This window comes from Lithobates pipiens, unplaced genomic scaffold, assembly GCF_037356315.1.
Source record: "Lithobates pipiens isolate NorthernLeopardFrog02 unplaced genomic scaffold, aLitPip1_a1.2 Scaffold_13, whole genome shotgun sequence".
In the NCBI taxonomy this organism is placed as follows: Eukaryota; Metazoa; Chordata; class Amphibia; order Anura; family Ranidae; genus Lithobates; species Lithobates pipiens.
Genome location: NW_027507718.1, coordinates 333,005,729 through 333,033,076, shown reverse-complemented (window position 1 = coordinate 333,033,076; position 27,348 = coordinate 333,005,729). Strand labels below are relative to the sequence as shown.

General features: G+C 42.7%; 1 protein-coding gene across 1 annotated transcript in view; it reads left to right on the top strand.

Moving 5' to 3' along the window:
* SLC10A7 (solute carrier family 10 member 7) overlaps positions 1-27,348 on the top strand; it is a 303,157-nt gene that overhangs the window by 233,131 nt on the left and 42,678 nt on the right. The window contains exons 6-7 of the mRNA XM_077476993.1: positions 183-218; positions 22,515-22,598. Of these exons, the coding sequence (XP_077333119.1) occupies positions 183-218; positions 22,515-22,598 (120 nt within the window). The remainder of the gene's footprint in view (positions 1-182; positions 219-22,514; positions 22,599-27,348) is intronic.

Below are 27,348 nucleotides of genomic sequence, written 5' to 3'. Positions count from 1 at the left end.
ATGAAATCACAATCTCCATTGCACAGGATGCTCTTGCCTAGTTAAAAGATGTCCATATTAGCAATAATGCTGTTACATAAAATATCCTTTGCAATTATTTCTGTATGATGTTTAACATATTTTTATGGAATTGATCATGATTGTTGAGCGTGATAATTAACTTTTTCATATTATTTTTCCAGGGTATTGTAGTGACTCCTCTGCTGCTACTTCTGTTTGTGAGTACCCTTCTTCCTTTTACCTTATTCACTAATTAATATATACAGTGTATATATAAAGAGAGATATCAAAGCAATGTATCATGAATTGTAGAATTTACAGAGGCCTGAAAACAGACCTTTCTCTTATTGGGTTGTTTTGCCTTATTACTAGGAGATACTAGGCATTTGTTTTAATACAAAACTCAGAACTCTCAGTTCCGCCTAGGGGGTGGTCCCTTGGGCAACAACCATCCAGCCTGCCATGCAGCCATCAGTTTTATTTTGCCTAGTGAAGAAGGACCTAGGAACCCTGCAGGCTCATCGGTCCGTGCTTTTATGCAGAAGTGTGACTTTTTGCCTTAAAGGAGTGATCCTGTGATCTATTATCAACAGCCGGCTGGGTGACAGGCTTATCCTTGTAGTCTCCCCAGTCCGGCCATCAAGCGTGTGCAGGCCGCAGCTACGCGCTCGGCAGGCCACAACGAAACCTCCGCTCTAGAGGTGGTCGGTGAGCTTTTATGCTCCGGGGCATACATATGACCGGGCTACTAATGTCTGTGTCACAGTATGTCAGGCCAGCAGCCACCCTGTACTGATCAGTAAGTGGGTCTGTGATGGAATGTCTCCCAGCTCTTCAGGACTGGTAAGTACAGCTCTCCCTGCCTCGGCGGGGCTGAGCAGCTGGGCATTCCCTGGGAGGTTGATTCAGGGGGGTCCTTCACCTCCCTCTCTTCTCTCCCCTGTACCTATCTTCCCTATCTGCTGCATGTGGCTGCTGAGCGGTGTGTGTGTGTGTGTCTATGCAGGGGCTCTCATCTGGGGGGCGGGGGCTGCGCTGGCTAGTGGTGTCCTGGGTCCTGTTCTTCATGCCCCTGGAAAGTGTCTGTGAGGTTTTGCTGATGTCCTGTACAGCGCTGTGTTCACTGCCATCGTTTTCTCCCTGTACCTCAAGGAGCTGCTCCGGCAGCCGTTTTAGCTGTGGGCAAGGGCAGCATGCTATCCTGGGCTTCAGCGGCCATTTTCCTAGTGATCTCCTATTCAGGACACTGGCGGCCATTTTCTTCAAGCCTGAACAAGTTTTTTCCTTGTTCTCTAATGGCAGCACGTGCTGCTGAGCTCCCACAGCCATTTTCCCTGTGTTTTATGTCTTTGTACTGGACGCTGGGTGGCCATTTTATTGAAGCCTGAGCACACTTCAGAGCGGTTTTGGCGCTATTTGCAGCTGCTGCCACCAACACAGCATTGTTTAAGCTGCACTTGGAAGCCCACAGGGACTACAGGCACTACTTGCAGGATAGCGCAGAACTCCTCAGGGCGGTGAGTCCAGCGGGAAAGAGCCCCTCAGCCAGCGGCAGTAAGGAGGGGGTGGGACTGTCGCTGTCCTAAGTCCCCTTCGGGTGGAAGACAGGGTAGGGTCAGCATGGCTTCAGAAACTGGTGTTTCTTCCCCCGAAATCTAGGCAATTGCAACCGGGTCACCTGCAGACTGCTCAGTGCCCATGGACACTCTGACGGCGGGCCTTAATTCGTTCTTTGCCAAGATGGAGGCTGTGCAAGGGAAGAAAGGTGCACTAAAACGGCCCCTACCCCCTGTCCTCTGAGGAGAGCTCTGACGCAGACTCGGGTCCTGCTGAGTCTGGTGACCCCTGCTCTGTCTTGTCAGACGATGCTGACCAGGACAGTGAGGATGGGTCCGGGTCCGTGCGCAGCAAAGCTCTTCTTGGAGCACTTATCGCAGCTGTGTGTGATACCCTGAAGATTCAGGAGCCAGCAGATCCCTCTGCTGATGTACCGGCCTCTTTTGGGTCCCGCAAGCCAGAACGTTCACCTAAGGTATTCCCATATCTGACTTATTTTGACAAGTTAATTTAGAAGGAATGGGGTCGCCCGCAATGGACCTTTTCGGTCCCCAAACACATGGCGGTGCGTTACCCTTTTGAGAAGAGCCTTCTCAAAAAATGGTCAGCTCCTCCGGTCGTGGACCCCCCAGTATCCAGGTTAAATAAAGTAACCACAATCCTGATTGAGGGGACTCCTGCATTCAAGGATCCCATGGACAGGAAGGCCGAGGCAGTGGCTCGTTCCTTGCTTACGGTTGTGGGGGTCAGCCTTGCGACCAGTACTGGCACCCGCACTTGTGTTGCAGACACTAAATGAGTGGGCAAAACTTTTGCAATGTGAATTGGGAGAGCAACAGGCTTCTCCTGTCTGCGTGGAGCTAGCAGACCAACTAGTGCAAGTACGTCTGTGATGCAGCCCTGGATACTCTCCCGCTGTTATCCAGGGCTTCAGTGTCAGCTGTGGTGCTGAGGCGCCTGATTTGGCTAAAATGCTGGTCTGCTGACCAGGCATCCAAAAAAGCCCTGACGGATCTTCCCTTACTTGGCGACCGGCTCTTTGGATGACATTATTCAAAATGCCACTGGTGGTAAGAGTACCCTACTCCCACAGGCCAGGAAGGCTAAGGAGCCATGCCGTAGGCAAGGGCCCCCTTTTTGCCCTCACAAACAGCTTTTTCGTCCGCCCGGAGCTTCGACAAAACGTCCTCAGCCCGACAGGACAATCACAAATGGCCAAAAACATCCCTGGAACTGCAAGCCTGTGAATAAAAGTGCTACTGCATGAAGGTTTTCCCCTACCCATGTCTCGGGTGGGGGGTCGCCTTCGGGAGTTTGCAGCCGGTGGTCCTCTCGGTTATCTGACCAATGGGTCTGCGATCTGATTTCCTCAGGCTACAAGATAGTTTCTCTCTCGGCCGCCAAACAGATTCTTCCCCTCCAGCATACCCGTATCCCCGGCTCGCCAGGAGGCCCTCTTGGGGGCAGTAAGGGACCTGCTGAATCATGAGGTGGCTGTACCGGTTCCGGAATCGGAACGTTTTCAGGGATTCTACTCAAATCTGTTTGTAGTTCACAAGAAGGAAGGGGTTCGTCTAATCTTGGACCTAAAAGCTCAGTAGTCGCTGCACTCCATCAAGGGTACTCTCTGGCGTCCTTGGACATCCAGGATGCGTACCTGCACACACCCATATGCCTTCAGCATCAAAAGTTTCTGCAGTTTGCAGTCGGGGAAGCCCACTACCAGTTTGTGGTTTTCCTTTTGGTCTGGCATCAGCCCCCCGAGTCTTTACCAAGGTATTGGCTCCAGTTTTGGTGTTGCTGCGATAGCGTTTGACCGTGACCATGGGATACCTAGACGATCTCCTCCTGAGGGCATCTTCCGCCTCAGAGTTAGAGGAGGATGTGGCGATCACCATGCAGACCCTGCAAGAGTTTGGGTGGCTGTTGAACCTAAAGAAGTCGGTGATTGTACCTAGGCTTGCAGCTGGACTCCATGGAAGCTAGAGTTTTTCCTCCCTTCAGACAAACTGCAGAGACTCAGATCTGCGGTAAAACTGCTTATGAACCGCAAGTAGTCGTCGCTCCGCTTTTGCATGCGAGTTCTGGGTGTCATGGTAGCCTCCTTTTGAGGCAGTACCTTATGCCCAGTTCCACACCAGAGTCCTGTAGAAGGAGATTTTGACACAATGGGACAAATCTCAGTTGTCCCTGGATCGTCAGATTCAGGTGAGCCAGTCAGTCAGAGACTCACTGATCTGGTGGCTGAGTTCTCCGGTGATTCAGTCAGGGAAGTCGTTACTGCCTCTGAAGTGGACAGTGATCACAATGGACGCTAGCCTATCCGGCTGGGGTGGAGTGATGGGGGTTCAGTCGGCTCAGGGCCTCTGGTCAAAGGAAGAATCCAAGTTGCCAATCAATCTGTTTGAGTTGAGAGTGATCAGGCTATGCCTCTCCACATGATCGATGAGAATTCAGGGGCGTCTGATCAGGATCCAGTCAGACAATGCCATGGCTGTGGCATACGTCAATCACCAAGGGGGAACAGGAAGCTCAGCCGCTGCACGGGAGGTCGCTCACATATTTCGGTGGGCAGAGCAATACGTACTGGCCCTGTCGGCCATTTACATCCCGGGAGTGGAGAACTGGCAGGCGGACTACCTAAGTCGCCAGATGCTGGACCCAGGAGAATGGGCATTGCATCCGGAGGTGTTCAGGCTACTGTGCCTGTGATGGGGCACACCAGACGTGGATCTTCTGGCCTCCCGTCTCAATCGGAAGGTGCCAAGATTCATGTCCAGGACGAGATCCGTGGGCAGATGCTTCAGACGCGCTGGTGGCTCCGTGGGATCAGTACCAGCTGATCTACGCCTTTCCTCCACTGAAACTGTTGCCACGCCTGCTTCGCAGGGTGGAAGCCGAGGGGATCCCAGTTGTACTGGTTGCCCCAGATTGGCCTCAGCGTCCTTGGTACATAGACCTGGTGCGTCTGGTGGCAGACGCTCCCTGGCAACTGCCATTGCGAGAGGACCTTCTGTCTCAAGGTCCGATTCTCCATCCTGCTTTACCATCGCTGGCTTTAACGGCATGGCTATTGAGAGCCAGGTGTTAAGGAACCGGGGTCTGTCGAACTCGGTGATCCCAACTATGTTAAGAGCACGAAAATCTTCTTCCCAGAAGATATACCATCGTACCTTGAAGGCCTACATCTTCATGTGTGAGGAGAAGGGATGGCATCCGCTCTCCTTTTCTATATCCAGGATCCTGCTGTTTCTTCAGCAAGGAGTAGACCAGTAATTGGTGTTAAGCACCATTAAAGGGCAAATTTCAGCCTTGGCTGTCTTTTTTACAGCGACCGCTGGTGTCTCACTCATTAGTGAGTACCTTCGTTCAGGGGGTACGACATGTAGTCCCTCCGGTGCGTCCACTGTTACCCCCATGGTATTTGAACCTGGTGTTATCGGCGCTTCAAAAACCGCCGTTTGAAAATATCAGGGAGATTCCCCTGTTGACTCTTTCCCAGAAAGTGGTCTTTCTAGTGGCCATCACATCGGCCAGGAGGGTTTCGGAACGGACAGCCTTATCTTACAAGTCGCCCTATCTGGTTATCCACAAGGATAAAGTGGTGTTGTGGCCGCAACCATCTTTTCTACTGAAAGCGTTCTCGGCTTTTCATATTAATGAGGACATTGTATTACCATCTCTCTGTCCTAAGCCAAAACACCCGAACCTGTATTTGTCTACCACTGCTCCCTTTTCGGAAGTCAGACTCGCTGTTTGTTTCGGTGGCCAGTCCCAAGAAAGGCATGGCGGTCTCGCTGGCCACCATTTCCAGGTGGATCAGACAGATTGTAGTACAAGCCTATGCCTTGAAGGGGCAAGTGCCCCCTTTCCGGTCATGGCCCACTCCACAAGAGCAATCGGAATGTCTTGGGCCTTCCGACACCAAGCGTCTGTCGCTCAGGTGTGTAAGGCGGCGACCTGGTCGTCTGTCCACACATTTACCAAGTTCTACAAGGTAGACGTCAGTGCATCGGCCGATGCCTGTTTTGGGCGCAAGGTTTTGCAGGCGGCCGTATAGTTGCAATTGTATATGCAATATATTTCCTTTTTTCCAGTTTTTTCCTTAAAAACACAGTACCGTTAAGTTAGTGCGCTGTTGCATTACATTCTGCAGTTTTTTTGTGCGATTGCGGGTAGTCCGGTTGAGGGTACCCTGGTTTGGTGGTGGTTTTCTCCACGCACTGTTGTGTTTTTTGTGGGTAAAGTTTCACTAATTCCCACTTGCCACGGTGGATGAAGTTTTTATGCTGTTTTCTCACCCCTCGTTTGGCACTGCTTAGGGACGTCCCAATGGTTAAAGGAGCTGTGTCGGTCTGTGAATATAAGAGAACATAGGATTTTTTGTACTCACTGTAAAATACTTTTCTTTGTAATTCACCGACCAACACAGCACCTGCCCCTCCTTTTTATCTTTACGTTATGCTGCTTGTTGACGTACTGATGGCTGCATGGCAGGCTGGAGGGTTGTTGCCCAATGGACCGCCCCCTGGGCGGAACTAAGAGTTCTGAGTGTTGTATTACAACTAATGCCTGGTATCTCCTAGTAATAGGGCAAAACAACCCAATGGCTAAGAGAGGAGCTGTGTCGGTTGGTGAATTGCAGAGAAAAGGATTTTAAGAGTACAAAAAATCCTATTTTTCTACATTACTGGTGTCAAGCTTTGGTTCTTCTATTTGAAGTCTTCGTGTGGAACTTCCACACCAAAAGTGTGTGTACTACATGAAATTTCAGGCCGAGTATATGTAATTCTTTTGTGACACAATCCTTGGGTTTTTATAGTTTATTAATGTTGCAGTTTTAATGGGTTGTTGAGTCATTTGGTTTCCCATTTTCTGTCCTTCATCAAGTTTTTAAAATGCTCCATTTTAACTATAAGTAGATTATTGCACGGAAAAGTCCTTATTGCATTTACAAATTGTTCTTGTATTTTTATTTGTATAAAACAAGTGGTGTACATTTCTAGTTCTGTTTTAAAATACAGGCAAGAATGCGGACAACAAAAGTGAGCCTCATAGATTATTAAAGAATTCCTGAAACTTTTCCTTGTCAGATCAGGATAATGCCAACAGCAGGTTATGCTTTAAATTATAAAAGACATTTCTTTAAAACCAAGCTTCTGCCTTTTGTGGAAGGCTGTAGATATTGTGTTTACATCCTATTTGCTGTGTGTGTGATTAGTTTTCTCTGATAGTCACATCAACTAATACAGGTTTGCTAAGTGCCAGAAAAGTCATTAGACAAGAAGTTTAAACTCCTTTGGCCAAATGTTGTACTTTAAAGTGTGGGTACACGTATCGTCACAACAATTTTTTTTTTTAAGTTTTAAATAAGGTAAAAGAGGGTTACAGTTCCCTCCATCAATGTGCCATTTGGGACATTTCCCTCCCTTTACTTAAAGAAATGCAACAGGAATTAAGAGGAAATTTCCTATAGCTAGGGGAAATTCCTATCGTACACAGTTGTCGTTAGGACATGAGTCTCTGTTGAACTAGTTTCCTTTACTTCTGGGTACTATTCTAATCATTTTGGATTTGCCTCAATTTTTTTCCCAGGTGGGAACAGGTACAGTTGAATGTTCACAGTGGGGACAGGTACAGCAGTAAAAACTCGACAGAAGGTGTAACCTTCCCTCACTTTATCCAAAAACTAAAAAAATGTTTTGCCTAGATATAATAAATAGATATAATAAATGGTGATCAATTGTAATCAAACAAATCTCATAACCTAAAAAGCTGCTATAACACTCAAGGTCAAAAACACCAATCCTCAGTAAACTTTTAAACACATGAATAACTAGACCGAATCACTAAGGATTAATAAATGTATGAATTTAAAAGCTTCAGAGCAAAAGTCCATGCATATAAATGAGTAAATTGGGAGTAAAGCTGGCCATACACCTATAGATTATCTGCAGATTTTATATGGTTAAATGGAAAAAGTGCAACAGATTTCTTCATGTTCGCTAAACTGTGTGGATGGAGGACTCTCCCACTTTTTCCATCTGACCATAGAAAATCTGCAGATAATCTATAGGTGTATGGCCAGTCTTATGCAGATAATGTCCTCAGCTGTGAACACTCGTGCTGGTAAAGATGCTTTTTCAATCTGTTGCAGATTTGTGAAAATACCACCACCGACAGAAATACAGGTCACTCACCTTGCACAGTGGACCTACTGAACTAACAGACAGGTCTACAAAATTAGTAATAAACAGAAAAGAAGCGCACTCACATAGCCACATCTGTAAATTGAGGGAATAAACAAGAAAAAAAGGTATACTATAACGGTAAACCTAGGTCGGACTTTAAAGGCATAGTAAACAACGAAGAGGTATGAAAATGAACACTATTTATTGAAAAATACACATGACTAGAACAGTGCAGAAAAATTAAAAATCATGTATAATACATAATGTGCAGTGAGCCCTTGTGTATCAAGTGCTCACTGCACATTATGCATTAGTATGCATGATTTTTAATTCTCTGTACTGTTCTATTCACGTTGTGCATTTTTCAATAGTGTTTATTTTCATACCTCCTTCGTTGTTTCCTATGCCTTTAAAATCCGACCTAGGTTTACTGTTATAGTATACCTCACAAGGGGTTAAAGAGGCAAAGATGTTTTCCAGAGATCCAGCTCCTATTACAATCCACTGCTTTACTGCTCCAAGTCGCTCATTAGATCTCCCAGTCAATGTTTTTACAGACAAACCTTGTTGTACCATGTAAGATCAAAATGAGACATCCATAGTGCTCTCTGTATAAACTCAGTACATTTTATTTAAATCCAAAAGTAGAACTACTCACAAGTGAAGCACTGTGATCCCAGTGCTAAGAATGAAATAGTTTGCTGCAAGCATGTCTCACAGAGTGGAGGGTGGCTGTTGCTGACATGTTCAGTTCCTCCCGCACGTGTTTCATCCCAGTGGGCAGGACTTCATCAGCAGTGTTTGGAGACATGTACAACAGCCCTATTGTAAGCCACCTGATTGGCAGACATGAGCAGTAGCGCTCTAAACAGTGTTGATCGCCATACAGACATCATTACTGAGCTCAGCACAGCAAGCCAATCAGAGCCCTGTCAGAAGTGGCCATACAGGGCAGAAACCAACCCACTGGCCGCACAGGCTCCATCCCTGGCAAACACACATGAAAGGGGAAAAGTATATATCGTAACCACACAATTTATGATCAACTCACCATCTGCATAATGCATAAAAAGATAAAACACATTAAAACTAATATGAATAATGATTAATAATAATTAAAATAATGAATAATAAAAAAAACTAAAAAGTGTCAGAGCAACCAACCTCCACTTTACAGTGCATATTAATATTTAAAATTTTAAAAGATTTCAAAAATGCATTTATAGGACCACACAAAGAAATTTGTTTCCATCATCGGATACTAAATTCATATATATATAAAAAGCCTAGATATACATTTCAAAGTTTTCGTTGCCACCAACACATATCATACATCAGCAGCAGATGGTTTTACACAGAATAAGTGTAAATCCTACAAGCCAGCCCCTGTGCACCCCCACCATGTGTCCTGAGTGCCATGCTCCTATCTGTGTACCCAGAATCTGCATAACAGGGGCCGCCAAATAGAGAGGAGGGAGACCAACGAACGTCTGCTGATCCCACCTACCTATTAAGAGCCCAGAAGTGATGTGTATCACCTCACTTTAGGGTTCAACTTTCACAGGATAGGAATATGGTAACCGGCTAATGTGGCATGAAGGTGCAGACTCCTGGGCTGTCAAGCTTACCCAGAATAAGGTGTCCCAATACCTTAAATTGTGTTTTTTCTACATCACTGTAAGAACTTGCAAGCTTGAACTGCCATATTTGTTAGATGTAAATACAACTAGATGGGGAAATCTCAAACTGCACTGAGCTGGCATTCGTATCTTGTGATCATTTTTATTGTTTTTTTTTTTGTTTTTTTTATCATTGTTGTCATATTTATTGTATGTATTATAACACAGAGCATCCAAACATTTATTCAACTAAAGTTGTAAACCATATTATGACTTTAAGCTAGTTAATATGTTAATTATTAAAATAAATTAGTTTTGTACCTTTTTTCTTTAATATTATTATGCTAGTGTGAAATTAGGCCTAATTGACCTTTTAATGCAACAAGATGCAACAATAATTCAGCTGCACGCAACCAAGCCTCTTGAGGATGAATAATTGTAAGAAATTGTAAGATGTCTCATTTTGCTTGATTAAGCCATATAATGTCCTCCTCGTGGTTTAACAGCTTTGATACCATATGTATTATTTATACTAAGATGCATGTTCCAACGCAAGTTAAGCTAAAAGTGTGAAACAGAGTACACATCACGATGACAGGATGAAAGCTGTTTTTACATTTGTTATGTGCAACATATCTACATTCTTGTAGTACTTTTTGAATATACCCAATGTGCCTCAAATTCACAGAACTATGATAAACAAAAGATGTTCACAGCAGCAATTTCAGTATTTAATTCCTAATACCATCATTGGTCTGGAGATATATCAAGACTTTGAGTAGAAGCCTGATGTCAATTATACTTCAAGTGGAGCTGAGCTCAGAATATGAAGATGTGCTATGTTAAAGGGAACATTTAGAAATGTTTATCGTGCCTAAGCAGTACCCTGAAACGTTTTACCTTTTGTCTGGAATTCCTCCTGAAAATAGCAGTGCACTCCCTAGTATACATGAATGCCTAGGCCAGTAATGGCGAACCTTGGCACCCCAAATGTTTTGGAACTACATTTCCCATGATGCTCAACTACACTGCAAAGTGGATGAGCATCATGGGAAATGTAGTTCCAAAACATCTGGGGTGCCAAGGTTCGCCATCACTGGCCTAGGCACTCCTGTGTCTGCATTCTCACAGTTGTATATCTGCAGTATGACATTAAGGCACTGCTGCCTTTGACTGATGGAGATGTCATTACTGTGCTGTTTGTTGTTTTTACTGGAAGCTCTGACTTGAGGAAGCAAAATACCTGCCTCTACCAAGATGGCTGCCTCCGCACATGGCAACTGTGCAGAACAAGGCATGGTAAATCAGTAATGAGGAAAGATTCGTTGCAAGGAGACCACAGGCAATACCGGCGACTAGTCCTTTGCTTCCTCCTGCCTTTTTTGGGCACAGCTTCCAGAGTTTTAAACTATATATTTGGGCAAATGAAGCAAATGTTACATCTCTACAATATATGCGCATTCCCCTTATTTCATCTCTTTAAAAACAAATGCTGCAAATATAGAAAAATACCTGTTGGCCCTGCCAAGAACATACACTTTGGCCTCCACCATTAGTGATAAGTCCCTACCCACCATATGCTAGTGGATTTGGTTCGTATTATCTGTAAATAGTACAGGGAGGAACACTTGATATTCCTATACTATTAACCAGCAACAATACCAGCAGGAGGTAGTTTGTGATGTGTGGCAAGGCGAGAATGTTATCTCATCTACCACTGTTCAGTCCCACCTAAAAGAAGTTTCTCATGTAGCCTCATAGTAGGACAGTCCTTAGTTCATGTTAAAATTTTAAGTGGTCTGGTAGAGAGGACTTTGGAACAATATTTTGTGTCATTTTAGTTCCACTAAAAGGAAATTATTTTAGGAATTATATCCTTGCCTGGAAATTATCTCCTGCTGGAATTTGCATTTGTTATATAGTAGCAAGGCAGAGGGATTACTGAGGAGCTTTTTAGCAGATCTCCCCACCTCAGTCTTCAGGAGAGCTATCAGAAGCTAATAGAATTTAAAGGAATGCTTTAGTATTTTTTTTTATATATTTAAATGAGGGCAGCGATATTTGATAATTACATGCTCAGATTCTCCTTCCTGCTATACAATGTTTGTGCTTTGTTGCTCATTGTGACATTGCGTGTTGACTGCCTCAGGGAAATCAATGAACTTTTTATATGGTTAAAGTGGCTGTATGGTCAATTTTTTAACTTTTACCTTCAGGAAAGCCTATAATAAGGCTTACCTGTAGGTAAAAAAAAAATATATTCCCCTCGGTATGCGCCGCTGACTGCAGCGGCGCATGCGCACAAGGGGGTTCTCGCCGTGAAAATCCGGCAGCGCTCGTCCGGCCGGACTGAAATCTCCCGCGCGCGGGAGTGACGATATCGCGGCTCCGGCCACTCACAGCGCCGGAGCCGCGATACCCGGAAGAGACGCCGAGGGAGTCAGCTCCCTCGGCGTGGATCGGGCCAGATGTCTGGGCCTCGTTCTAAGGTAAGTATTTCATAATGAGCTAGTATGCGGTGCATACTAGCTCATTATGCCTTTTGCTTTGCAGGTTTAAAAAATAAAATAAAAAAATGTGCGGGTTTACTACCGCTTTAAAGTGGTTGTAAACCACTGAAGAATAAAACAAACCCTGCAGGACAGTGGCATAATGTGCTAGTATGCATCCCATACTAGCACATTATGAAATACCTTAGAACAAACTATTTCCAGTGTCTCCCCTATAACCCTAACCCACTCTGCAAATTCTTTGTTTTTTTGCTAGTATCGTGGACCTCTTCCTCTTAATGGAGAAATCACTCTGCTTTACTATTTTTTTTTTTTTTTTACTTCAAATTCTTCAGTCAACTCTTCTATGTACTCTTAACTGTCTTCTAATACAACAACAGAATGGTACATCTGGATCAGATCAACCTTTGTAAAACCTCTGGACACAAACCCTGACCCAACATTGTGGTGCCTCCATACAATGCTGCTTAGGACACTGGTTCCTGGGCGATCACCTTGGCACTTCGGGCAATAAGTATAGTTAGCTGCAGTGTGGTATACAAGTCCAGGGCCATGGTCCATCTCTTTGAGACACAGACCCTGAAGACCCCTCCAGGAGTATGCACACTGGCGGGCAAAGCCTTGAGCCTATATAGGGACCAGGGACATGGACAGGTAAAACTGAGTCACCTTTTATCTCTGATCATTTAAAGTAAAAAAAATGGGATTTGAATGCATTCACCTTTTCGGTTTAACATTTTCAAAGTTGGTGCTCAAATTCAATCACTCTCTTACTCTCAAGTGGATGACCAAGTGTTACATCACAACACAGGTACCACACTTTACCACCAGTTCCGCTTTGAATATTTTATAAGGTACTCGGGCGCTTCATTCCACCCTTTTGCCACAAGGACTTTGCTACTGGATGATCTGCACTCGGGTTGCTACATACTCCTTCTCAGACACACTTTCACTATTTTAACTGTAAGGGAGGCATGGTAAAAGTTTTGGAAAGTATTTTCCCTTGCGAAGCCTAGCACAATACTCAGTCTCAGTGACAAGGTTTTTTGGACCAGAGCAGGACTCTATTTTAACACAAGTCTCAGCATTAAATTCCAGCTCTATCTTAGGCACACAACAAGCAGACTACCTGACTAAGGCCGGATTTTCTGCAACTATGCCACTGTGCATTGGACAGCTAATGGCTTTAATACAGCCATTGTCGTCCAGAGCTCCTAAGTGCCAGGTTACTTCTCCAGTTCCACTGTCTCTACCTGAGTCAGATCCTTATATGCCCACCTCAGATGAGACAGACACAGAAGAAGACCCTGAGGCAGTGTTAAAGGAGGCTGTGGAAGATTTCTCACCCCCAGTCTCCAATGCATATGGTACAGCTTTACTCAATACGTTTGCCAATGGTCATATGCTCAATTCTGCTGTGTGCAAAAAGCCCTGGCGTTGTCACACTTGAATCTCCCCCATCTCGTCTTGCCCCTTTTGGTACAAACAGACCGGATAATTATAAAAATACCTTTCTGGTTCATGAATAAATATGGGCTATTTTAAGATGATTTGGTCAATCCAGAAAATAATTTCACCCCTCAGAAAATCATTGAGCTCTATTCGGTGGAAAAGGTGTTCACAAAACAGTGGTCTGTTCTAGTAGTAGACCAATTGAAGATCTTTGTTCAATAATTCTACAGATAATAGGTTTGAATTGCTCTTAAAGGCTCTTTGTACACCTGCAGGCCCAGCTCTGCAACCAGCTATGCCGCAATTTCTGTTTTTCAAACTGAAGCTAACTGGACTAGGGCAATGAACAACCAACATGATCCTGGAACTTAACTGAGCAATTATCATCTTTCCTGGTATTTTGTGTTGATACCTAGAACTAGTAATGATAAAAAACCTCCAAAATGGTTCTGATTTCCGTTTACATATGCAGAATACTGTATCTTAGAGGTGGTCAGCTGAAGCTGCCTGTAAAATATGCCTCACTTGTATGCCCCTTTTACTTGTCTTTTTGGTGAGGCACTTCACACATTAATCAAGGATGTCACAGGAGGAAATGTTCTTCTGCCCAGTGGAATGTGACAAAATCCCCTTCCTTGGGAACCTCTCCCTCCTCAAAATGTAGAGCACCTCAGCGCTGTACCCAGACCTCAAATTTTAAGACTAAGTTCAGCCTTTACTTTTGGCACAAGATTTAGCCCACTAAGGTTTACCTAAAGTGCTCTTACCAGTTAAGGGAAGTCCTCACTCCTAAAAGGAGGGGAGAACGCTTGTGAGTGTTTGCCACTATGCCTATGTGTTCATTTGGTAGGGGTACAAAATACAGTTCAAAATTATACCCCTTCATCTCTCTCTTCTTTCATATCAGCTGCAATATGCTCAAGGACAGTCTTTCTGAGACAAGTGACATACTTGGCACCTATAGACATCCCAGATGCCTACCTGCATATTTCCATATAGCCACCTCATTAGACTTTTCTGATGATTGAAGTCGGCTTTATGTCGAGTTGGACATGGGAGACCCCAAGCTCTTAGTAAACAAGTCCTTACACCACCATGTCCAGGCCACGACCCCCCTCCCCAGGTCAAATTTACATTTAGCATTAAACTTCTAAAGGAGTATTTGGTATAGAAACTATAGTGTACTTTCAGTGAGCATATGATGGGGAGAAGCAGAACGTACTGTCTGTCAGATTTAATGGCAAATGAATACATTTTTAACACCTACTGCAACAAAAGATTGTTTTCCTTCAAAAGAATGGATAAAGGCTAGGACCTCTGTTGGGGTATTATTACTGCTTGTGCAATACTGTCTGAGAAATATTCACCCTTCTGTCACATGGACAGGAAGTAAGCTAAAATTGCCCAAATAGTGTCACAAACAGCAGTACAAACTCGACAGGCATTTACTTTTTTTTTTGTCTGTCCAAATCTAATAGACAAGAACATTTTGACTTGTCTATAAATTTCAAATGGTGGAGTACAGGACACGACACAGGCTGAGTATTCAAAGACTGGAACCTTCAGGTGACTGGGCGATGGCAAGTTTTCAAAGGACAGTCCCTCCTTTAACCCTACCCCATTCCATGAGTCTTCAGTCTTGTAATATGGAATGCAGAGTAAGGAAGAGGGAGGGTGTGATTGTGCCCTGTACGCTATTCCAATATATGTAATTTATAGGTCTAATGTCCCTAATTGTACAGTAAAGGACACAGATTAATTTATAGATACTGGGATAATAAGTGTGGGCAACAACTAGGCTCCAGTGTGTCCTCCGTTCCTTCTGGCTCCTGAAAACGCATCACCCAATCCTTACACAAGAGCCAACTAATTGATGTTTGCTGCCTTCTACATCGAACCTAAAAAATACTTCACCTTTTATTCCCTACCCCACAAAACATACTCGCGTATTGATTACTTCCTCTTACCTCACACTCAACTGCACACGATACGTACTACTACCATAGGGTCCATCACTTGGTCTGACTACTCCTCGGTCTTATTGACATATGCTCTTAACGACTCCTTCACATCTAAATCTAGAAGCTGGAGAATGAATGAAAGCCTCCTAGGCCGCGTACACACGCGCGGACTGTTGGCCCAACTTTGTCCGTCCAACAGTTTGAGCGAACAGTCCGCTCAAACTTAGCATGGACGGACATGGCCACACACGACGAACGAACAGTTTGCTGAAACCGTGCGCGATGACGTGAACGGCACGTACGACGGGACGCAAAATACGACGTCCTATACACTGCATTATAACTTTCGGCTTGAAAATCCTTTCTGAGCATGCGCGGAACTTAGTTTGACGAACAAGCCTACACACGGGCGGACTGTTCGTTGAAACAAGGTTTCAGCGGACAGTTTTTCGGAATTTCCGTAAAACCTTGTCCGTCCAACTGTCCGCTGAAACTGTCCGCTGAAAGCCCACACACGAGCGGACTGTCCGCCCAAACACTGTTCAGCGGACAAGGTTGGGCCAACAGTCCGCGCGTGTGTACGCGGCCCTACAAGACAACGAAACACTTAGACGTTACTAGAGAAATTTACTTCTACTTCAGAACCAATGAAACACCAGACTGCAACCCGGGTATTAACACTGAAGAAACGGTTGCACTCCAAGAGCCATCAAAATTCTTATTTAATAAACAAACATCCCAAGTGTTTTAAATAGTTCAAATGGTAGATGCGTTTCACATACTAACAGGTGCACTTATTCATTACCAACCCAGGTATTGTTTGGGAGGCACACAAAGCAGTTATTCGCAGTATGCTTATCAAGCATGGAGCAAGGCTCAAACGGAAACGCACTGAACAACTAGTGAAGTTGCTAGATGACCTGAAATCCCTGGAAGTCTGTCATAAACGCACTTTATCTCCCTCTTTAGAGAGAGACCTCTTAACCAAACGCACACAAATAACGAATCTATTGCAATTCAAAGACAGGGCAGCAATACAGATCTCTCAGAGAATCTCATATGAATCTGGTAATGTGGTAAAATACTAGCTAGAACTCCTAGAACAGAAATTAGCGACCTATGTACCCTTTCTGACGACATCCTGCAGACCCAAGGTCACAAAACCACATTACATAGCGGGAGAATTTAAGGATTTTTATGACTCTCTATATAATTTGACACCCAAAGCCCCATCTCAAGAACGCATAGACTGTTAATTCTTCACAAATGCCCCATCTAACGACTGCAAACTGGGACACCTTAGAAGAACCTGTTACCATAGAGGAACTCCAGGGAGCCATGGGAGCCACCAAGTCGGGGAAAGCACCTGGTCCAGATGGTTTTACTATTCAGTATTATAAAACCGTACTGACCTCACTTGCCCCATATATGATCAAATTATTTAACACATAGGTTCTACTGCAAGTTTTGCAGCAGACACTTTACAAGTACAGATTTCGGTAATCCCGAAAGAGGTGAAGGACCCGGCCTCCTGCAGAAGCTACCAGCCGATTTCGCTGCTAATTCTGGATCTCAAACGCTTTAAAATTTTTTTGACAAACCGGATTCAACACTTCCTCCCGAGCCTAGTCCACTTAGATCAGGTGGGCTTTGTTCCCAAACCGAGAGGCCAGAGAAAACACTATGAAAGTTCTCAACTTAATTCAGGGAGCTAATCAAACCCGGACCCAATGTGTATTCCTTAACACCGACGCGGAGAAGGCCTTTGACAGGGTGAACTGGAAATTCATGCTCTCAGTTCTAAAGTATATGGGATTCGGTACCAAAATGCTTCAATGGCTTTCCACAATCTACTCCTAGCCATCGGCTTAAGTTTGGACCAATGACGTACTGTCAGACCCTTTTAAGTTAACCAACGGGATGCGACAGGGATGTACATTGTCGCTCCTCCTTTTCGCCCCGGCCATTGGAACCTTTTCTGTGTTCAGGGGAATAGAGATCGGTGGGATCCAACATAAAATTTCGGCCTACACCAACGACATGTTTTTCCTTACGAATCCCCTGATCTCACTCCCAAATTTGCTGAAAGAGTTTGAGAGATATGGAGCCCTCTTCAATCTCCAGATTAACTTTTCCAAATCTGAAGCAATGGGTATAAATCTCCCAAAACTGACTCTCACAACTCCAGAATAATTTTAAATTAAAATGGAATAACACAGCACTGACGTATCTAGATACTCTCATCCCTCCTAACATAGCAAACATTTTCAAACTAAACTTACCCCCTATTAAAAAAGGTTAGAATACTGCTTGACAAATGAAATAATGGACTTCATTTGTGGTTCAGCCGCTGCAACATCTTGAAAATGAGCATCCTCCCCAAATTCCTATATCTCCTTCAAGCCCTGCCAATCCATATCCCCTTTAGCTACTTTAAACAGATCCAGGAAGTATTTTTTGCTATCATTTAACATAAACATCCACGATTGAAACGCAGCCAAATTATGTTACCTAAACAATATGGGGGCGTTCCAGACATACGTAAATACTACCAAGCTGTACATTTGAGTAGACTCGTTGATTGGAACAGACATAGAAATCTTAAATTGTGGGTCAGTACTTAACAAGCCCAGTTGTCTACACCCCTTGGCAGGGCACCGTGGTGCTATGCCTCTCTGCCAAAAGAGATAAAAAGCCATCCCTTGATAGTCCATACAGCCGATTTCTGCGAGACCCTGCTCGCACTCACCACCCTCTCCCCGACCTCACCATTATTCCCTATACTAGGGAATGCCGTTTTCTCCGGGACTCCAAGATGCGAACTTTCGGAACTTGATGAGATTGGTCTATATACAAGCCTCCCACTTCCTTACAGCTGGGAAATGGCCGACGATCTCAATCATTTACCGACCCAACTGGTGCTTTCTGTCTAGAAATCTGGAGTGCTCTCCAACTTACTCATTTCCTCCGATCCCTCCCGGCCCCAGACAAATTTCATAGACCCCTCACAATTTTTGAGGTATGCTGCTCGGACACCGGTGAAATGCCCCACATGCTCTCATCCACTTATGACTTACTAACCACACCCCCAGAACCTCACTCTTTAAGCTGCATCAGTGAATGGGAAGGAGATCTAGGTAAACCATTCAGTACACAACAAAGACAACACATTCTCAGGTTTACATACAAGTCCTCTATCTGCAAGAAACCAATTTTAAAATACTTGCTAAGATGGTACAGAACACCAGAAAGACTACATAAAATCTTCCCAACAACCTCTGAACAATGTTGGAGATGCCAGGAGGAATGGGGTACCATTCTCCATATATTTTGGACATGTCCAAAGTTGGAACATTTCTGGAAGGACATAAAAGCCATAGCCAAAAAATTCACAATTTGCCCAATACCAGATGACCCAGCCTTTTTCCTTCTCCATACCTCCAATGCTTCGGGGAAGGTGTACAAAAAATCTATCATACGCCACCTCCTGGATGCCGCTAAAGCATATATCCTGCTTAAGTGGAAATCCCCACAACCCCCGACAATAGAAATATGGCTTTGGAAAGTAGGGGAAATAAACAAGCTTGAGGACTCGATTCTCTCAGAACGTCTTTAACAAGAATGTTACTCCAAGACCTGGTCACTGTGGAACATTTTTATTTTCTCAGATGAAGGTAGGGCTCTCCTTGATCATGATTCCACTGATTAGAACAACCTCACCAGGCACCGCCCCTGCTCAAAAATATTAGAAGATGCAACGTAAAATATCTCCCTGCCGCCTCTGTGTTGGGCGACCTCACATATAAGTTACCTCCACTCCCCCCTTCCATACCCTTACCCTCCCCCCACTCTATCCAACTTTATTCCTTTCCTACCCCTCACCCATTCCCCCACTTTTTTTCTCTCATGTTTTTCTACCCCTCTTCTTAACATGGACCAATGTTTGATAGTTCCATGCTGTCTTCTTCACAACTTTAAACAAGAACATGATTTGGACTGGTTCGGAGAATCTAACCTGTCGTTAAACCCCTAAAGTATGGTAATGATTCAGATGAGCAAACCCAAGTCTAAGGTATCACTTATTGCATCACTAACCTTTAAAATGCGAAGCCACTTGGGATAGTGTTAGACCTAATGTCTTCCCAGCTTTAGAATGTAACATTTTCTGCAATGTACATAGCGTAATCCTGTTTATTATAATGCAACATACCCATACAGCAGAAACCCTAATACCCTAATACAGTGTCTGCAAGGAACAGCACACTTCCAGCAGAAGGCTGGAGATGGTGATAGCGCCCTCTATTGTATTTCTTTATGCTTGTTGATTGCATTTTAAATGTAAGCAGCTAGGATTAAGGGGGGTTTCTGCTGTATGGGTATGTTGCATTATAATAAACAGGATTACGCTATGTACATCTATCCTTGTGTTTTATGATACAATCGGAGTACCTTTATCAGTGGATCTTCTGGATAAGTGGGGTGTCAGCACAGAGCAGTGTTTGGACACAGATACAAGGCTCTATTTCTAGCGGCGTCTGGTGAGTTTGAACCCCAGAGGGGGTGTGTGCTTCACGAGGTGGATAATTGCATTCTTACTCTTGTGGAAGGTGCATGCTAAGAGAAAAGTGACCGTGAATTATCTAAACGGTCCACATATCCATCTGCTGCATAAAAACTGTTGGCCGTGGTGTTTGCCATTGCCCTATGGTTTCATTACCATCAATTTTTTTCCTATTTTTTATTTTTCGTTTTAGTGCTGTTTTAGTATTTATCTGATGCAAGGAGGACTTTAGCTCTGGTTATACTACTGTAATACACATATATATATATATATACATACATACATATAGGTCTTTTTTTCAGCTGGAACTTGGTTCCACCACCTCTGGCCTTCCGCTTCCCGCTATCACTTGTAATCAGAGGAGTCCGACTTTTGTGTTTACATGTGACAGCTTGTCTCCCAGTGGCTCCCACAGATCTCATCTCCTGAGCCCTTCCCCTGAGTGCAGGCTGGGGACAAGGGAGATGCAGGTACCCAGGGTACAGTGCGGATACCAACACTCCCACTGAATGATCTACCTGCAAGTGAGAGAGGTGAAGCCACCTACAGTGTATGGGGAGCTACTAGAGAAGAAAAGGGGTGAAAGTGAGATATGGATGGAGGATGCAGAGGTAAGCAGCTGTGGAAGAAGGCTGAATGCTGCACCCTGTGTGTAGCGTACCCCTGAATTCTGCACTATGTATGTAGTGCACCCCAAACTCTACATGTAGCACAACTCTGAACTATGCACTTTATGTGTAACCCCCTGAACTCTTGGTATTTAATGCCCCTTTAAGACCATCCCACTGTTAGTGAAATTTGACTGCACCCACTATTTGATATGATTTGGAGGGTATGGGAAGGGGGGTTTGGGGGATCATGATTGAGTTCCTGCACCTATTTTCTATTTTATGAGAAAAAAAGCCCTGTGTATGTGTGTGTGTGTGTGTGTGTGTGTATATATATATATATATGTATGTATGTGTGTGTATATATATATATATATATATATATATATATATATATATATATAATATGTATATATTATAATGTTAATGTCGTAGTCTGAGGACTGTACAGCCTACATCATGCTCACCTAGACAAGTGCCTGTATTTACCACTTCCTGGCCACCTATGTGAAAGAGGCCAAGGGTAGTCCAAATTGCATCCTGGTTAGTTTGTGTTAATTTTCATCATCAAGCGGGATTTGTCCTTGTCCAAAATATCTGTTGCATATTTGAGTATAAGCTAATTGTTTTCTTTTTTAATACAAGTGGCAACTTATAGGGTTAATAAAAAATAAGGCTTTTTTTTTACACACTTGAGGGGGTGGGGGGGGGGGTCATTGAATAAAAACAGGTGGTAGGTCCGTGTTTTTGATGCTACATGTAAAGTTTGACAGGAAGCAGCATTATTGCACATATTGTAGGTGCTAGCAATAACAAATTTTCATTAATGTCAAAAAGAAGGATTAATGTAAGGAGAAAATTGGAATGAGCTGACGAAAGAGATTTGTAAGAAATAAATTAGAAGAAAGGAAAAGGGATTTTCTTTTATGTGTAATATTGACATTTCCAGTGTATTGTTCAGACCGGTTACAGTTTTTCACACTTAAAGTGGGGTACCCCCTAAAAAAAAAAAATTAAAAGTCAGCAGCTACAAATACTGCAGCTGCTGGCTTTTAATAATCGGACACTTACCTGTCCCGGGTTCCAGCGATGCGGGGGAACGAAGCCCCCCCTCGCTCTCCGCTCGCGGCGCCGTCATGCATACTGTGGGCACCCGGCTGTGGCTTCACAGCCGGGCACCCACTGCGCATGCGCGAGCGGCGCAGGGCGCCGTGATACGCCGTACAGTCACCTGGGACACGTGACAGGTCCCAGGTGAATGTGCGGCGCGAGGGGAAGTGATGTCACCAGCCCGGGCAATGAAGAAGGCAGACTACGAGGGACCCCCTAGCAACCGGTATTTAGAGGTGAGTAAAAATTTTTTTTTTTTGCCAATTATTTTTTTTTGATTTTTTTTTAAGAATTTTAAGTAGTTTTATTTTTTGGGGGGCAACTCCACTTTAAAGTGACATTAAAACCAAAAGCAAATATTTATTATTTTGCAATTTACCAGTTCTTTAATGTGGTGGCTGCTTAGCTTTCTTTTTTAGGCTTTCACTTCCTTATTTTCACCTGGAGATCTGGCTACTGAATCTGTTGTATTTTCAAAAAACAAGCTCTTGCAGTTGTAGCAGTTAGAGGGATGAGTCAAACCATTTACCATGGGCAGGGGTGCTTACAATGATCAGATTATATTTATTTGTGTAAAACCTTAATCCCCAAAAAAGAAAAAAAAAGCTGTTGCTGTAACTGCTTATAAAATATTAGCTGAAGTTTGGCTTCAGTTAGCGTGTCTAAATCTGCTACTCCCCTCTTGCCAAGACTGAGAATGCTGCTGTGCAAAGGTTCCCCTGTGTTCCTTCTTCCAGAGTGGGGTCACTCTAATACAGGAAGTTTGCTACTGGCCAGATCACCAGGTGAAAACAAACAGAGGGGAAGAAAAAGCCTAAAGAATTTACTGATTACTATACTGTAATATATTACATTTTTGGTTTTAGGTTTAATACCGATTTAATGTCATGATCATAAAAGGTCTGTGGCAACAAAGTCCTAAAGTGTGTTTCTTTTCTACCATAGTTGGGATCATCCTCTTCGGTACCCTTTACCTCTATATTCTCCCAGCTATTCATGACTGTTGTTGTTCCACTCATCATTGGTCAGGTAGGTTTTTCAATATCCAAGTATCCATAAACTGCATTAACTTCAGGTACACTTGTAATGCCTAAATTATCTTTTGACATTTAAACTTTGTTTCATACATTTTTATACATTTTCTTATATTTTCTTATATTTAAGAACTGTATTCAAAAAGAAGCTCATCTAAAACAAACAAGTTAAGCCGGCTATAGATGGTTCGAATCATGGCCATTTCAGCAGGAATCAGCTAAGATTCAATCTATGCATGGGCAAGCTGAATATATCCAAGTTGATTGATCAACTTGCGTACAACCAACCTATCAGATTTTACATGCAATTATAGCCGCTAGCAACAATCACTGTGTTGGGTGGGAACGGCTTACACCGCCCCTGCAATAACCGGTTGTAAATCTGGGAGTGATGTTGCCGGCCGGAGCAGTGTACGGGAACTGCTACGGGGGCTGCGATCTAAGGTGAGTATTTCATAATGAGCTAGTATGCTGTGCATACTAGCTCATTATGCCTTTGTCTTGCGTGTTTTTTTTTTTTTTTGTTAGTGGGTTTACAACCACTTTATTATTGGGTAGAATCAGTGGAACATCCAACACCCAGGCAGCAGTAGCTGAGTTGGGAGAATATAAACAGGGCTTCAAAGTAGAAGGGTAGTAGAAGTCATTCTATTTTGGCAGGGCTGGTTTCCACCCAAACCTCATGGATTTGATTAAATTGTTCTTCATCACTTAATTTCCATATTTTATACGCTTGTTATTTATAAAAATACAACCCGCTTTTAACCTCAGGGCTGTTCTTTATGATGATATGTATAAACAATATATAGCAAGACCTATTAAATAGTAATGTAGAAAAGGTAAAAAAAGAGAAAAAAGCATGGAGTGAATATGTAAAATATACCAGTCTTAATGGAGAAGTTTTTAGTACTAGTAGAGCCACATAATCTTTGTGCTAGAATGCTTAACTAATCCTTGCTTACAGTTGTTGAGCCAATAAAGACAGAACAGCTCTGCCTCTGGTCAATAGGCAAACGAGAAAATTCTTAGCTAAAATTGTGGGTGACAGATCAGATTCTGAACACATCCAAGTTATTCTCTAGAGGTGTCTAATGAACGGCCTCTTGCTCAAAGCTCTGCAGATGTCACCAGCAATGTTAGTCCAACATCATGTATTTTTAATTAGCTTTCAGATCATCAATATTAAATAGTAATCCAGGCGACATATTTGTGAGCACATCCAGAATAACAGAGTTGAGTCGCATCTCAACATTAATATGTATGTTATATTAACGATATGTTGTGATTATAAGGAATTATTTTCATCATCTGATAGGCAAAGGGACACTTACTTTTATTATCTCTGCTTTTTTATGATCTTGTACATTCCCATGTTCTTTACAGCTATGCAGCAAGAGTTTTTAAGTTTGTCCTGCTTAACTTTGCAGCATAGATCTGTTATCAGATGTAGATTTTTTTTTTTTTTTGTTTCGTTATATAGCCAACATAGCTGAAATGTGTTTGTGGCTATTGATAAAAAGACAAGATACCTTACACGACTTACACGCCTCCCCCTTTAGTATTGTAAGCCAGTTTGGCAGATTATCAAAATATTAGCCAACTGCTTGTTGGTAAAGAGGTGTTGTTAAGTGCCATGAAAACGAATGACAAAAGATGGGGATTTGTATGCCCTTCTCATGCTGCCCACTTTCCAGATTCCTAAAATAAAATGATCAAAACACCATTGCACTCCATAAAGGGTTTAAACCTCCTTATGATGAGTTTCTTCAAAAAGAAAGGTGCATATGGAAAAATGTGTTTTTCTTTTTTTTTTGTTCACTACAGCACCTACTGTTTTCAGTGGCTTTCCAGGAGAGAGGGAATCCCGCATAGTGATACAGTATTGACTATTAACTATTGTGTTTTTTTGACTATAAGTGAACTTAAAATGCTAGTTTTTAAAAGTCCCTAAAGGGCAAAGCCAGTTGAAGAAAATATGTTGTCTGCTTTGAGATGCAGTAAAATGAAGAGCATCCCTTTTCCAGAGCCTTTTTAAAATAATCAGCATGGCCTAGAAGCCTAGTTGACTGAAGTCTGTTTTGCAACAGCAGATTATATGTTCTTATTGGTACCAGTTAATACTACAGGCAAAATCTGAGAAACAACTCTTAATGGATTGCGTATAGTGGTGTGTATTGCTCTCTTGGTCTTTGCTTATATATTTAAAGAAGAACTATAGACAAAACTTTTTCTTTGTTCTAACCCATCAGATTTTATTTATTTCTTTTTTGCCATCTCTGTCCAATTTTGGAGATTTTCCCTTCACTTCCTGTCCCAGAGCCAAAAAGGAAGTGAAAAGAAATCCCTCCAAATTAAGAGAATACCTTGGGGGACCCCCAGGTCATCAGGAATAGTGTATCGATTGGAAGATTTCCCCTCTATTACTTTTGCTTTCAATGATAAGCATAAACAGGACGAATAGAGAGGGTGAATCTTCCTAACGGGGGCACAGAAAGCAATCAAAACCTGACAGGGGTTCAAATCCCTCTTCACTCTATCCAAAACTAAAAAAAAAAAAATCTTGCCTTTAGTTATACTTTAATGGACTGAGGGCTGGTGAATTAGAAAAGCAAAAGCAACCATTAGTATATTACTGGTAAATTCAATCTCCATCTTATTAAAACAGTAGTAAAGCCTGATTCATTTTTACCTACAGGTAAGCCAATAATAAGGCTTACCTGTAGGTAAAACTAATATCTCCTAAACGTGCACCATTTTAGGAGATATTCACCTTGCATGCAGCCACTAACCTCACTGGCTTCTTGCCGGAACTGAGGGCTTTTGTGCGTATTTGTGGGAGTGACTTCATCGCGGCTCCGGCCACTCATAGCGCCTGAGCCTGCAAACCTAGAAGAAAGGCCGGGAGAAGATGTCAAAAGTTTATTACTGAGGGTGAGACTGCAGGTGCCTCATTCCCTTCCTCCCTCTAAAACTCCTTTTGGGCCTCTCCCCACTTTTTTTTTGTGCCAAGATTGACAGTGTTCAGGAGTTTAGGGGAATAGCACCAGTGAGTCTTCGGTGAGACAGTATCCCTGGTGTGTAGTTTCAGTACTGTACTACATTCAAGGACTTTTCTGGTGCTTTTCATGACAAGTTGGAAGATGTTCGCCTCCAGCTGTGACAGGGTGCAGCTGAAAGGGCTTCATTCTAAGGTAAGTATTTCATAATGTGCTAGTATGCAATGCATACTAGCACATTATGCCATTGTCTTACAGGTGTTTTTTTTTTTTTTCCTGCAGCGGTTTACTACTGCTTTAACACTCTCCAAGAACTGGCATGTGTATCTCTATAACAGATCCTATGTCTGTCTTCTTTTTCAGCCATTACATATCAAGTTTGGCAGAGTAGTAGTATCATATGGCACCAATTCAATTCTCTGTATGCTTCAGGGTTAACTGCTCTTTTTAGCATGCCTCTAAGCACAGTAGTCAAACTTTGTGCCATACAGCTGTGATAAAGATAGTTTTTTGTTTTTCTTAAACAGCCCTTTCAAAACTGTTCTGAAAGCATTTACCCTTTATCTAATATGTAGACCAACAATAACTATTTGTTCAGTGGTTTCAAATATATATATTTTTCCACAAAATTATATCTGATCTGACATAAGTTATCTTGACTGCGCTATACAAGTACGTGAAATAAATAAATAAGGTTAGCCATGTTTTCTTTTATATAATGTGTCTGGAATTGTAGTTGGAATTAAAAGTGTGTGTGTGGGGGGGGGGGGGTTATTATGACATCAGCACACAAATAATAATGAGGGGTGCTGCCCAAAATAAGAGTTTACCAGATGTGTGCAGGTCAAAAATGTCTGCCCAAAATGTAAGTTGACAGCCACTGTACTGATAACGTGGGTGATCCATGCACCTTGAACAATTCAAATATACCCCACCATGCAGTCAAGCTAGCCAGCATAGTGAACTATAATTTATTATGGGCACCAATTCACAAAAAGGTCAGGGAACTGGAGAAAGTGCAAAGAGAGACTAAACTGATGATAGGCATGGAGGAGCGTGGCTATGAGGAAAGATTAGAGGAACTGAATTTATTCTCTTTTATATTAAAGATTAAAGTGATTGGAAACTATATAGAATAGAAAGGAGAGGCAAAACCTTTTTGCATAGATATAAGTGGTCCATATATTTAACTTGTTATTGAGCTATTGACTTTAAAGTCATCACAAAGAACAAGTGGGCACTCTTTACATCTGGAAAAAAAGAGATTTCTTTTCGAAATACAGAAAGATTTCTACACAGTAAAGTGTGGTACACACTATAAGAAAATCAGGTGACCATTCGATGGACTAGATGGACTTTTTTTTTATTTATTTTTTCAATAATTTTTATTGAGTTTACATAGTAACAACAAATGTTTCAACATAAACATAATCGTTAATAATGAATAACTATGAGTAGAAAGATATTATAGTTAAACAGTTATATAACATAGTGTATATATTTATTAAACTTTTTGAGTGATCGTTTTGAGTTTCTTCTGGTCAGAGGTGCTACGCTCGCTACCCCCCGCAACTCTATTGGGAACTAACTGTGCTGTGGGAGACAGGCCAGCTCTCTCTCCTCTTTCACTAAAGCGTGTTCCCATGACTCTTTACAGAATTAGTTACATTACTACTAAAATATTGGTAATTTTGAGATATAACTGAGCAATACCGCTGGTATAACATAACAGAAAATAATAATGAAGAA